Raw genomic sequence first — 14,251 nt, 5'->3', positions numbered from 1 at the left:
TCATGCATAAATTTATCTAGTAGCACTTATAGATTTTTCCCACCTATCTTCCTCCACCCCATCATAATATAAAATCATCCTTACTTCCTGTAATACTCATAATAATGCCCTGCCCTATTGGACTCTGAACTGCTTTCTGTAATTTTTTTTTTATAAGTGCTGAGCTTTATTTAGAAGGCACAAGACAAAAGGCAAAACAGTGCCAGACAAACAGCCACCCAGACAGGATTTCTCCTAAACCAGGGGGTCACCATGACCTGCTGCGAAGGATGGACAGCCTGCAATGGATTCAGCCTGCTGGTTCTACTTCTGTTGGGAGTAACTCTCAACGCAATACCTCTAATTGTCAACTTAGTGGATGAAGACCAATTCTTTAAAAACCCCATCTCCTGCTTTGAATGGTGGTTCCCTGGAATTATTGGAGCAGGTGTGATGGTGAGTGAAATTTACTTGACTCAATTTGGCGAAAGGCCTGCCTGTTATATTGAAGATGATCTAAAGACAACCTTGCAGCCTTGCAGTGAGCTCTGTCTTGGCTGAGGATATACTGCAGGGAAATGGGTATGGTATTAACTTGTATTGGCATCAGTGAAGAATGGCAATTTAAATGAACTCTGGTATAGGCTAGGGAGCTTGGGCCAAAAAATAATAATACATTGATAAAAGTTGGTTGGATTATTATGTATCATACTGTTACCAAATCCAGGTCTGGCGGCTCACTGCTCAAAAGCCATTAGAGTTCAGGCTGGTGGAAAGGAAACTTTGCTTTGTTTTGGATGCCAGCAATTGTGTGTGTGTTGAGGGGGTGGTGGTGGGGGGATGCCTGTCCAAAATCCAACTCCCTCAAACTAACAATCAGTGGGCAAGAGCTTTATAGACAGAGGGAGGCGGCTACATGCAACAACAGTACAGTCAGCTCTGACGGCCATCTTGAAATTGGTCACCGGTGGTCTGACGAGCGTCATCTTGATTGTTTTAGGTACAGTTAGTCTTCAGTTTCTGTTTGTTCCAAGTTTCTTGAGGCTGGTTCTCAGAATTGTGGCAGCTTATGTCATGGCTGCATTCTGGTCGCCATGTAGTTAACTTTTTCCACCTGGTGGGGATTTCAGTATCTATAAGGCAGGTCACAGAATCCGGCTCAGAATATTACCTACAGAGAAGGAACTAAAATGTCCATGAATTACTTCAGAAGGAATTAAAATGTCCATGAAGTTCTCTAGGCAAGAATACTGGGGTGGGCAGCCGTTCTCTTCTCCAGGGGATCTTCCTGACCCAGGGATCAAACCCAGGTTTCCTGCACTGCAGGCAGATTCTTTCCCATCTGAGCCACCAGGGAAGCCTGTTTAATGACTACGTTGTTATCATTCGGTCTCCTTTCACTGTTTTCCTTTGTTTCTGCATTTTCCCACTTCTCTGATTAATTTTATTCTTTGGCTAAAGTTTCTCCACAGACAAAAGGCAGGCTGAGGACCTGAGGGGCAAGGATCATAGGAGGGTGCTCCATTTCAATATTTCTTTGCATGTAAGTCTGCTTTCCCAAGCTTCAGAGGTAGTGGTAAAGACTTTTTGAATTCATTGCCTCAGCTTTCCTTTGCCAATCCCAGTCTCTAGGTATTCACAGGGAAAACAACAGGAGGAGGAAGTACTCAGCAGGAAGGGGGTGGGTCATTTCACACCCGGTGAACCTACTGGGTGACAATTGTGAGGCATGAGTATGACACTGCCTGCCCCTAGGGGAGTTGACCTAAGAGGTCTGGGACTTGAAACGCTGGCTCTCTCTAACCTCAGTGACTTTTTTACTCAGATCTTACTTACAGTCATGGTGGTTGTTTAAAGTTTGATAATTATTAATAGATCTATCATTGTTGAACTCTGTAGCTGAGCAGTGTAAGGTAGAACTGCCCAACGTGCCTGGCCATAAATCACCCCCAGGCACTTGTAACACTTGCAGATTTATATGCCTTTTCCTGAGAATTCTGGTGCAGATAGGTTAGGTGTGACCCATGGTGTGGCAACAAATCCTGTTTTCAGACCTGGCAGAATGTCTCAGTTCTGGTTGGGTCCCCAGTATATTACTACTAGCAAATCATTTATCCTGTGATTTTGTTTCCATATCAGTAAAAGTGGGAATGTAATTAAAGTTGGAAAATTCAGCATTCAAGAGGCTTATTTTTGTTATACCATTGAGGGCCTACTTAAGGGTGGTCTCATGAATGCTAGAGAAATGCACCCTTGTTTGGATATGCATTTGTGTTATAATGATGATCGGTTACTGTTCTTAGTCTTATTCCCTGACTTACATGAAAACAGTCTTTGTTGTTGTTGTTGTTCAGTCGCTCAGTCATGTCTGACTCTTTGTGACCCCCTGGACTACAGCACGCCAGGCTTCCCTGTCCTTCACCATCTCCCGGAACTTGCTTAAACTCATGTCCATTGAGTTAGTAATGTCATCCAGCCATCTCGTCCTCTGTGGTCCTTTTCTCCTCCTGCCTTCAATCTTTGCCAGCATCGGGGTCTTTTCTAATGAGTCGGCTCTTCATATCAGGTGGCCAAAGTATTGGAGCTTCAGCTTCAGCATCAGTCTTTCCAATGAATATTCAGGGTTGATTTCCTTTAGGATTGACAGGTTCGATCTCCTTGCTTTTGGGTCATTATATATGAAACACAGAAAGAGAGACCACTGACTTCATACATTACACTACCTTATTTAAACTCTATAAAAATCCGGTTGAGTAGTGATCAATGTTTGTATTTTAACAGACCAAGAGAAGGTTAATAAGGTAGCACAGTAGGCGTGAAACCCAATTCCAGATTTATCAGACTCCAAACCTCTGTTTTCCATCAGTATTAGCACCATAATCCTCATGATCTGTCTCAGGCTGACAAAGGGAAAGACAAAATCTACAGCTTAACCCATAAACTCAAGTAACCGGGAAACCAAAGCATAGAAAGATTACATAAGTATGAAACTGTTTCAGAGAATCTAGACTTTCTTTCCAGATAAAGTTTCCTTTATCACCCTCAATAAATACTAACAATGTATTGCTATCACACCAGGTTCTTGCTGTTACTCAGTATCATGCAACATCTTCACAGCATCAACAACAATGTCTATTGAAGCATTCAATAGACATTTTATTGACAGAGATTCAGACTCTAGACTAGGCTCACAAGCGAATAGGTGGATGATAGAAGGGTTATTTGCTTGATCCTCAGCCATGTATAGAATGGGGAATAATATCTTTTTCAAAGGGAATTGTGTCCTTTACATCAATCTAAATGCTGACTTAATTCAAAATATTGAACTCTCAATATATTTGTATATACACAGAAATCACTCCCTTAATAAGCACTTTTGTCATAGTTCTTGAAATCCATTTCTAACCTGCAGCATTTTAAATTAGTTTCAAAAACAGGGAATTTTGCAAGAAGTCATTAATAATAAAAAACTATGGAATTCATCATCGATCACATCATAAAATACAGTTATTCTACGGCTTTATGATTTATCCAGAACAGAAATGAATCTTTTCATCTTTGAAACCATGACTAAGAGTATTCAAATATTATTATCTTCACTTATTATCTACTAAATGGAAAATCAATACACATTCTTTTCCCAAGTACCAAAAAAACAACTTGCAGTTTCCTTAAAATGTTTCCTCTAAATAATAGAAAGACTGTTTTATTTTATAGGTTAATTATAAACCTAATCTTAATCATGATTATTTATTGAGTTCACTTACTATGTAATAATCAATTATTAAAGTCTCAGAATAGAAATTGTTGAATGTTAAATCAGAAAATACTGTTTAATAAAAATTTCAAAATACAGTTTCTATATTTATAGTGAGCCATGGTTTTGTGTGTTATTTCCATATTCAAGTACTTTGAGGAGTCCCAGAAATCTGCATTCTAGCAGAGTTGTAGTGGTCTAAAGCTATTCTGGACTTCATTTATGAAATCCTATGCCTTATTTCTAAAACTGGATGAAAGTATGGGCTTCTGTAATGAAAAGTGAACAATGCTACTTCTTTTCTTTATAAAAACAAAAGACTATCAAGAAAAATAGTCTCACAAAAACTCTGATACATTCGAATGTGCTTAGGAATTGAAGAGAAAGAGTATTCTCCAGATTACTTATTTTTGTAGGAGACAATCTGCAAGATTTATAATTCAGTCATACACACACACACACACTTGCACATTTTAATGTCCATCCTATAAAGAACCCTTCTAATTTCCAAAGTTCTGAATGGGCAAAATGGTTGAAATACAATGAGTTATCAAACTGCCGGTAATAACGTAACAAAGATGTGTCAACATGCCAGAAGTCAACCAGGTGAAGATTCATATATGAAAAGCTATTATTTATAAAGCCCCTTCGTAAGAGAAGAGAACTATGAATGTATCTCTTTCAGCATCTCTGAAATAAGCTAATGTTTAAGAAATTTAGCAGAGTTTAATTTATATCAATAAGGAACATGGAATGACTTATCCATCTAAATTATAATTTAATGGTGCTCCAACTTTTTTTTAACAGATTAATTAATTTTCTAAATCGGGGTTAGCTTTTTTTTCCTCTGTGAAAAGCCAGGTAGTGAATATTTTAGGTTCTGGGAGCCAGACAGTCTCCCTCACAACTATTCACCTCTCCTGCTTGTGCACCAAACCAGCATGAAAAATTAAGTAAGTGAATGGGCATGTCTGTGTTTTCATAAAACTTTACAAAAAAGAGGCTGTGGGCCATAGTTTGTCAGTTCCTATTCTAAACAATTTGTTCCTTAAGCTCAGAAGACAGTATCACTTACAGGTACCACATAAGACGTGTAGCCTATGAACACTGACACCTATTTGGGTGCATAAATTTCTTTTCTCTTTTCTTCTGGGCTCTCAGCAATTGAGGGTCTAGGCTACTATACATACATGTGCTCTCTGAATCATAAGGGTGCTGGTGTTCAAGGCAGTCTGTAGGCAAAGCTTGATAAAAATACAAAGTGTTTTCGGAGTCAGTTCACGGTCAGAGAAGGGTGAAGTTTGTCAGGAAAGTTGCCTTGTAAGGCAGGAAAGATGCCTGTTCTCCTGGAGAAGGAAATGACAACCCACTCCAGTACTCTTGTCTGGAAAATCGCATGGACAGAGGAGCCTAGTAGATTCCCAGTCCATGGGGTCCCAAGAGTCGGACACAACTTAGTGACTAAACCAAGGTTTTCAATCTTAGATCTGCTCTGAAAGGATAAAGGTAGACACTATATTGGAAAGATAGATTGGGGGGAAGGAGCAATTAGGAGGACGTTGAGATGACTGAGGGAGGTGACGGTGGTGGTAGGGAAGAGAATGAATAAGCTCCGTGAAGGAAAAGAGAATTGTTAAGAACTGGCCAGTGTGGTTGGAATGGTGGTTAAGAGTCTGGGCTCTGGAACCCTAGTGGTCAGCTTTGACCACCCCACCCCCCCCATCTCTTCTACTTTCTCAGGCAAGTTACTCAAGCTTTCTGGGCTTCAGTTTTCCGCCCCAGTGAAATGGGGATAGCTAGCACCTACCTCATAGGAATTTTATGAGGTTGCGAATAAATTAAAAGACATACAATAGCTATAACAGTGCCTGTTATGCTGTTAGAACTCAACAAAATGTTACAAAGAAGAGTGGGAGGACAGAGAACTACCCAAGGGCAGCTGTGCTGAGACAGCAAAAAACAGAAACAAACCCAAAAACCCTGTGGCTAAAATTTCTTAAGCGGAAGGAAGTACTCGACATCCCTCCCTTCAGTGATATAAAACTTCTTCCAGGAAGAATTTCTAGTCATACCTGCTGACTGCATGAGTACCTGCTCAGTTGCTTTAGTCATGTCCGACTCTTTGCAACCCTACGGACTGCAGCCCACCAAAGCTCCTCTGTCCATGGGATTCTCCAGGCAAGAATACTGGAGTGGGTTGCCATGTCCTCCTCCAGGGGATCTTCCTGACTCAGGTATCAAACCCGTATCTCCTCTGTCTCCTGCATTGCGGGTAGATTCTTTACTCCTGAGTCATCAGGGAAACCCCAGCTGCTGACTAGTTATTGGCAAACATTTGAACTTAACTCCTGAGAATGTGACATCATTCCTTATAGCTTTCACCAGCAGTATGTATTCCTTTGACACTGAATGTAATACAGGATTTCTAAACATCAATGTGAAGTGAAACCGTTTCATACCATGGACACAGGAGTGGAAAGGAGAATGTAGAGCTAAAAATAATTCTCAAATCACAAGGTTGGGGAATGAGGGAGCTAGTGGTGCCCCTGGGAGTGGGAGAAGGGTGATGATAGAATTCTTAGTTCCCAACTGCCAGGCAGACAAAACCATCAATTTCCTTTCTGAACAGTTGCTGGATTAACTCACACCATTTTAGGGAAATTGGGTAAGTGGTTGCAGATTATAGTTTTTTTTTTTTTTTAAGTGAATTTTGGATGATGTAACCAACTCTTTCAGAAACATTTCTTTCAAAATAATAAGTAACTCACTGTATTTAAAATCCAAGTCTCTCTCATGATGACTCAGAGTAGTGTTAAAATGTAGACGGGAAAGTCTGAAACTGCTATCCTGAAATCCCCTATCCTTTGCCCTCCCTTGTAACCTTTATGGTCCAAACGGGGATCACAAGATAGAGGACACTGCCACACTTCCTTCTTGTTCTCTTAAGCCTTGGCTTCCCACAACTGCTGGTAAGTAGAAGGTGAAGATTACTGCTTTATCATCTGCTGGGAAGTAATCATATTAATCGTTCCTGTTGATGTAATTTCCAGGCCATTCCAGCAACAACGATGTCCTTGGCAGCGAGGAAAAGAGCATGCTGCAACAGCAAAACCGGGGTGAGCACAGTGCAGCTGGTCTGGGAGCAGGAGGGCAGAAGCAGTTCCTGGCACCTCAGCAAAGTCGCCGAGGCGTCAGCATCAACTGCATCAACTGTGTGTCTCCAGTGGCGGGACTGGTCCTAGACATGTGCTATTTAGGAGGATTTATACGATAATACTGAGACTGAAGTTTGTCTTTGTGCTTCCCCGTAAAACTTTATTTTTGGAGCCAGCTTTTGGACCTTTCCTCAATCTTCAGTTTCAGTCTAAAGGTTTTCAAAGAAAGATTTATAAGTCACTCTCAGAGCTGTATTCAGTTTCACAATACTCAAGTACTCATTATTTTTGTGATGTGTATAAAATACTTAGGGAAAAGTACTCTGTTTTCTCATGCATGTGAAAGACTGTTTTACTAGCATCAGAATGTTTTATGCAGTTAAAAGAGAACATCACATTTTTTTCCCCAAACATTTTGGTATGTATAAGATTAAGATTGTAACTAAGCCAAACGTAAAGGAGGACTTCCCTAGTGGTCCAGTGGTTAAGACTCTCACACCTCCAATGCAGGGGGCTCAGGTTCGATCCCTGGCCTGGTCAGGGAACTAAGAACCTACATGTCATTTGGTGTGGCAAAAAAAAAAAAGGAAGTTTGAAAAGTAAAGAAAATTAACATTTACTAACCTTCACTCACTGTGTGTGTGTGTTAGTTGCTCAGTCGTGTATGATTCTTTGCAACCCCATGGACTATAGCCTGCCAGGCTCCTCTGTCCAAGGGATTCTCCAGGCAATAATGCTGGAGTGGGTTGCCATTTCCTTTTCCAGTCTCTCACTGTACTCAGAACATTTTCAAGCATGTTATCTTATTTTTCTGAAAGTCCATGTTTTATGATTTCTGTTTTGTTGACTGAGAAATTAATCCTCAGAGAAAGCAAAAAACTGCCAGTGTTGCGCCATTACAGGGAGATTTGTATCCACACCACCACCATCAGATTCCAAAATTCCCAGTCTTTATGCCATGAACATGGTTACACAGTAACTCTGAGGACTCCTCTCACAATTCTTTAAGGAAGCAAGTAGATCAATAAACCAGAAATCACAGTAAATATTCCTGGCTGAGTCTAAGGTTTCAAAGAAATGATTCTCAGCCTGATAGGAGCATTAGAACCACCTAGGGAAAATGTTAAAAATACCCATGGCTTGTGGCCCTCCTTGATTCTATATCAGTATTTTTCAAAAGCACCTTAAGTGATTCTAATATGCTCCCAGGGGTAAGAGCCACTTTTTAAAAGTGTCATATTTATAACCATACATTAGAAAATTAATTTAAAAAATACCTTTTCTGACATTTGGTATTTATCTAGTTATTTATAGTCTCTGGTCCTGACATACTGTAATGGTCCACTGAAATGAACAATGAACGTACAAGTTCAGGTTTTTCAGAAACAATGGCAATGATCATTTATTTTCAGTTGTGGCTGCAGTGGGTCTTAGCTGCTATTTGTGGGCTTTCTCTAGCTACAGCATATGCACTTCTGTTGTTGGAGAGCTTGGGCTCTAGGCATGTGGGGTCAGCAGTGGTGCACAGGCATAGTAGCCCCATGGCACGTGGGGTCTTCCCAGACCAGAGATCAAACCTGTATCCCCTATATTAGTAGGCAAATTCCTAAGCACGGGACCACCAGAGAAGTCCAAAACCAACGATCTTTTGAAGAGTCTAATCGAATGGCAGGGACCCTGCCCTCTGCTTTCTTGCATAAATCCCACCTAATCACACCTAGATCCTAAGATCGAGGTCTATAAGGCGGCTGGACAACGGCAGCGGTGGATGATAAAGACCACATATGCTGCTGAAACTTGTTAACAGACTACGCTCATGTAATAATGTGTGCAAACGTGCCTACTTAATTTTTCAGATGTTTCTTTCATCACTTCTGAACGCCATCACAGTCATTGGAGCTGCGTACTGCCTGCTGGTGTCCATCCAGGCTCTCGCGGAGGGCCCTCTCATTTGCAACTCTCAAAGCAACACAACTTCCAGTTGTGAATTTTCACTTGAAAACTTAACGTGAGTAACTGTTTGCTTCCTTACACAGCTGCAGCTAATTAGGTTAGAAGACTGTGGTGCTGACCTGGTGCCATGTTTTCTCTCATGGGACAGTCTTAGGGATTTAGTACAGTAATCCCAGCTGGCGCAACCTCAGAGAAATGGAGGAATCACTGCATTCAGAATGCTTTGGGTATGGTCTTGGCTAAAAGGAGCAGTCTTAGATGGATTTTCCTGTCTTCCAAAAATCTATGGCAGCATATGTGCATGTATATAAAAAAATTCTGAAAATGTGCACCAGAAACTTTCATCCTTGAAGAATGGTACTGGAGGATGCCCTTGGGGAAGGAAAGGAGCACTACCTCTGATCAAAGCAAACTTGTAGCGAAATGGGTGAAAGTGTTAGTCACTCAGTCATGTCTGACTCTATGAGACCCCATGGACTATAGACCGCCAGGCTCCTCTGTCCATGAATTTTCCAGGCAAGAATACTGGAATGGTTTGCCATTTCCAACTCCAGGGGATCTTCCTGAACCAGGGATCAAAACCAGGTCTCCTGCGTTACAGGTAGATTCTTTACCATCTGAGCCACGAGGGAAGCCCAATTATACTTGTAAAACCTAAGCATATGTTACTTTGAAAATCTGAACAAAAACACAGTGAGTAAATAAAATCTAGAGGCTTACCACTAATCCCTAAAAAAGAAACAAAGCAGCAGCCAGTGGAATCATGCAAACATAATATAAATACACTATAGGCATGGGGATGAGTCAAAAGTTTAAGTCATGGAGTAGCAAGTAATGCTGAGGAGTTACATGGAAATGGTTTATTTCAGTCTTGTAAAATGGTTCTGTGCCTTAATCTAGGCACAACTGGTAAAACTGAAAGAAAATAAGAATCTCATTCGTTAATTATACACTGTTCAGTATGGAAAACAACTAGAATTCACATTTGTGGTTACAGGCAAAAAAAAAAAAAAAAACTGCTCCTTTTTCCTTATCTTGAATGGTTAAAAAAGAAAACTCTCTCAAAATTTGCATACCACAGTTGTGAATTAAAATCCAAAGAAACTCCCTTTACTAATAGGGTTGGAATAGGAAATCAGAGGGCTTCCCTCTGGGTGGCTGAGTGGTAAAGAATCTGCCTGCCAATGCAGGAGACTTGGGTTGGGCTCCTGGTCTGGGAAGATACCCTGGAGAAGGAAGCCACCACTTTCACTTTTCTTATTTATGGCTATGCTGCTGCTTGGACTTTTCTCTAGTTGCAGCAAGTGGGGGCTACTGTTGCAGAGCACGGGCGCTAGGGCTCACAGGCTCAGCAGTTGTGCCTGAGTTGTGGGCTTAGTTGCTCTGCAGCATGTGGGATTTTCCAGGACCAGGGATTGAACCTGTGTCCTCTGCACTGGCAGGCAGTTTCTTTATCACTGAGCCACCAGGGAATCCCTAGAAGTGCTTGTTGATGAGATACATAATGAATCAACCTTTTATAGCTGTTAAGCATACAAGGGTACATCCTCTGGAACCCTGATCCTAGCTACAGTTTCTGGGCACAATATTTTAAAAGCAGTGTCTGTTTTACTGGACATGTCCTTTTCTGGAGGCCATGATGTATTCTTGAGATGGTCAGTGGTATTTCTGAATTTTTTTTTTTTTTCATTTCTTTCCTTTTTTTTCAGTGCCAGTTATTATGAATCCTTTGATCTGCAGTGGTTCTTTGAAGACTCTTGTGTTTCTCGTATGGATTCCAATAATCCCTCCATCACCAACACAACAGCCAGTAACTGGAGAGTATACAACTTGCACTTCAATTCTATAGAAAACAAACACAGGATTATCCATTTCTCAGTATTTTTAGGTCTACTGCTCGTGGGCATTCTCGAGATGCTGTTTGGACTCAGTCAGATAATCATCGGCTTCCTTGGCTGTCTGTGTGGAGGAGTCTCTAAGCGAAGAAGCCAAATCGTGTAGTTTAGTAACAATAAAATGGAAATACAAGTTTAAATCATTTGAGAACATTCAAAAGATATGCTTTTAGAGGTTCAATAATAGAACATTACCTAGAAAGCTGTGGATGAGTCAGTTTAGCCCAAAAGGTTGTTTTTAAAGTCAACTTTGATATAACTAAAAAACAAATCACATTTAAGCATGCTGATAAATGCAAATTCTCACGTGGAAAGAAAAATATCAGTCATTGACTTTGGAGAAAAGTAGAGAGCAGCTTTCTGGTTATTTTGTGTCTTTCTGTACTTGTGTATTATTTGATTTTCTAACTATATTCCCCTATGTGGAGAAAGGGAGGGAGAGTAAGCAGGACAGAAGTTATAATAGAAATCAAAGTTTGGGGTTTTTCTCTTTTTTTGTATTTCTTTATAATTAAAAATGATAAATATATACAATTACCCCTTGAACAACTCAGGTTTCAACTGTGCAGGTCCACTAATGAAGCAGATTTTTCCCAACAGTAAATACCAGAGTACCACATGATTTTTGGTGCTGTTGGTTGAATCTGCGGGTACAAGAGCCCTGGATACAGTCGAACTAAGGATATGGAAAAAACAGGCATATTACATGGAGGGCCAGCCACATTTTCTTGCCTGGAAACTCCCATGGTCAGAGGAGCGTGGAAGTCTACAGTTAAGGGGGTCGCAAAGAGTCAGACACGACTGAGCAACTAACACTTCTAACACTGGATTGTGTAGAAAGTTAGTGCCCCTAACCCTCCAAGCTGTTCAAGTGTGAAAGGTAATCTGAATATAATCAAGTTTACAGACCTCATTCAGCTTAGAGGAAATCCAAGAAAAGAGGACGTATTCAGACAAATTCAAAAGGTGGGACAGCACATAACAGTCAACTGTTTTCAACAAGAAAATGTAGTACAAGAAAGAAAACAAAAAGTTGGATGGGTTGAGAGACCAAAGAGACAGGTATGATCCAACCAAATGGACTATGTGGACTTGTCAGGGTAACTGGGGGAACGTGTACAAGGACTGGTTTAGGTACGATTAAGGACTTTTGTTTGTTTTTTATGCCTGATGACGGTTTCATGGTTATGCAGGAAAATGTCTTTATTTTTCAGAAAAGCATATTTATGTGTTTGGGGAAAACATCATGTTTTTAAGATATTTCACCTAAAAAATGAAGCAATGGAAAAATGTTAATTATTATATTTAGGTGACAGGTATATGGCAATTCATCACATGCTTCAATTTTCTTACGTTTGCATTTTTCATAGTAATTAAAAAACAATAAATACCTGGGGGGGAAATCAAGTCTTTCACAATCTGGCTTATACATATGCCAAGTTCAAGACAGGATAACAAAACAGTGTATTGGCCATATTAAAACGTTACAGACAAAACTCAAAATCTACCATTTTCTGAATTATGATCATGCCTGCATTTTTATTTCAATTATTTATAAATTATATTCACTGGGCTTAAGATTCTAGAAATAATTTACAATTCCCTTAGCTGCCTACGTCCCCCAATCAGTAACATCAAGAGCTTACAGCCATTTTTTTCTGAACCAATTTACTCTATAAATATCTTCTCCCTATGCTCCTATAAACACCTATTTACCGTTAAATATCTTCTACTTGAGAAAGCCTTCCCAGAGTGCATGATTTCAACAAAAATCAGCAGGTACTGAAACCACGGTTATCATATCTCATCCCAAGTCACAGTGTAGTAAGTTACTTGTTCTGAGAGGCCTTCCCTAATAGCCTAATGAAAAGTGGGCTTCCCATCCTCTCTCCTTCAGCATTCTTTCATTTACAGGACTTAGAGCAATGGCAACAGCATTTTAACTTCCGCTTGTTCCTTAAATTTCACTCTCCCCCTTAAGACCATAAGCTGCACGGGGTACACGGATGTTTCTTTTATTCACTCTGGCAGAGTCAGTACCAAGTGCAGTACCTGATACAAAGCAACAACCCTATGAATACTTTATTGAATAAATGAATCCTATTTTTTAGCCAAGACTCACTGCATATTAAATGAAGGCCAACCTGCTAGGAGTCATAAAATTAAAACACAAGTAAATGTGACAGCTCCCTGTACTTGACTAAACAAGTCAGTGATGATGCATATAATCCTCATCAGCCTGGAAATGGCTGAGAGATGACCCCAGTTCTCTACAGGGTCATGAACAGAGACTTGAGCCGCTCATTTTGGAGGGCAAAAAAAAGGATGGTTGACAGAAGCACAATTGGCTGAAATGGCTGGTAAGCCATTTCTTTGCTGTTTTGGTCTTGTGGAAACTGCTGCCACGATGTATAGCAGATACACCAAAATGCCTTTAAATGCCTAAAGCTGATGGGCCACTTGCGGTGGGTTGGCTACATGTCTTCTCTACCCTGGTACCTAAAATTGCAAATGCATGTCTGTACAAATGCCCTCCACCCCCACCCCAACAACATACATGTACACTTGAAAGTGTTAGTCACTCAATCGTGTCCAACTCTTTGTGACCCCAAGGATTGTAGCCTGTCAGGCTCCTTTGTCCACGGGATTCTCCAGGCAAGATTACTTGAGAGGATAGCCATTCCCTTCTCGAGGGGATCTTCTTGACGTGGGATCAAACCTGGGTCTTCTGCATTGCAGGCTGATTCTTTATTGTCTGAGCCACCAGGGAAGCCTAACATGCACCTAAGTCACTTAAGCTCATTGCTTTTTATTTCTCACTTCCACCCCCATGTTCAATCTCATTTTGGAATTTTTTTTAACTGTATCCACCATCTGAAACAGTCTCTCCCAATTCTACAGCATATATCTCAAGTTCCTTCTTCATAAAATATTTTTATAATCCTCTAATTCATTAATGAGCCTTATTTCCCTCCTCCTCCATCAATCTATCAATTTCTTAACAGTGGGGCTTGTGGTGGTGTATCTGCTGTAACTGCTTACTGCTAAGGTCAGTGCTGTGCACAGAGGAGTGTCTGCTTATTGACATAAACTGTAAGTAAAAGAACAGTTACAGTAATTAAATTTTTCCAAACTTGAGGCCAGAAAAAGTTCAAATTCAATGACAAATATAATTAAGAAGTTGGATAACAGACATTCATGTAGGAAAGGAAGGAAAGTTATCTTGCAAATATATTTTCATAAAATCATCCCCTAAATGTAAATAACCAGCAAAAATTTTAACAAATATTCTGAGAAGTGAAAAAAAACCCCACCTTTAAATAGAGTTCCGAAAGTAGTGGCACAATACACTTGCTACACTTAGTTGTCATGGCCCTAGTGAGCCTGGGAGGCTGAACAATGGGTTACTGGCCCTAACTGTATCCTTTTCTTGCAGTGTTTCCTGCATCTGAAATCTTTTCTTCACTCTCTGCTTGTTGAAATCACATCTTTATTTACTTTGAGATTCAGCT

General features: G+C 40.3%; 1 protein-coding gene across 1 annotated transcript; it reads left to right on the top strand.

Moving 5' to 3' along the window:
• Nucleotides 1-252: 252 nt before the first annotated feature.
• On the top strand, nucleotides 253-13,755 carry TM4SF20 (transmembrane 4 L six family member 20). Its single transcript, XM_068967567.1, has 4 exons — nucleotides 253-435; nucleotides 6,787-6,852; nucleotides 8,748-8,899; nucleotides 10,554-13,755. Exons 1-4 carry the CDS (start codon nucleotides 253-255, stop codon nucleotides 10,843-10,845), a joined length of 693 nt encoding a protein of 230 aa, XP_068823668.1. The 3' UTR covers nucleotides 10,846-13,755.
• Nucleotides 13,756-14,251: the final 496 nt, after the last annotated feature.

The sequence above is a fragment of the Capricornis sumatraensis genome, chromosome 3 (genome assembly GCF_032405125.1).
Source record: "Capricornis sumatraensis isolate serow.1 chromosome 3, serow.2, whole genome shotgun sequence".
In the NCBI taxonomy this organism is placed as follows: Eukaryota; Metazoa; Chordata; class Mammalia; order Artiodactyla; family Bovidae; genus Capricornis; species Capricornis sumatraensis.
Note: the sequence above shows the minus strand (reverse complement) of the source record. Positions and strands in the feature narration are given on the sequence as shown.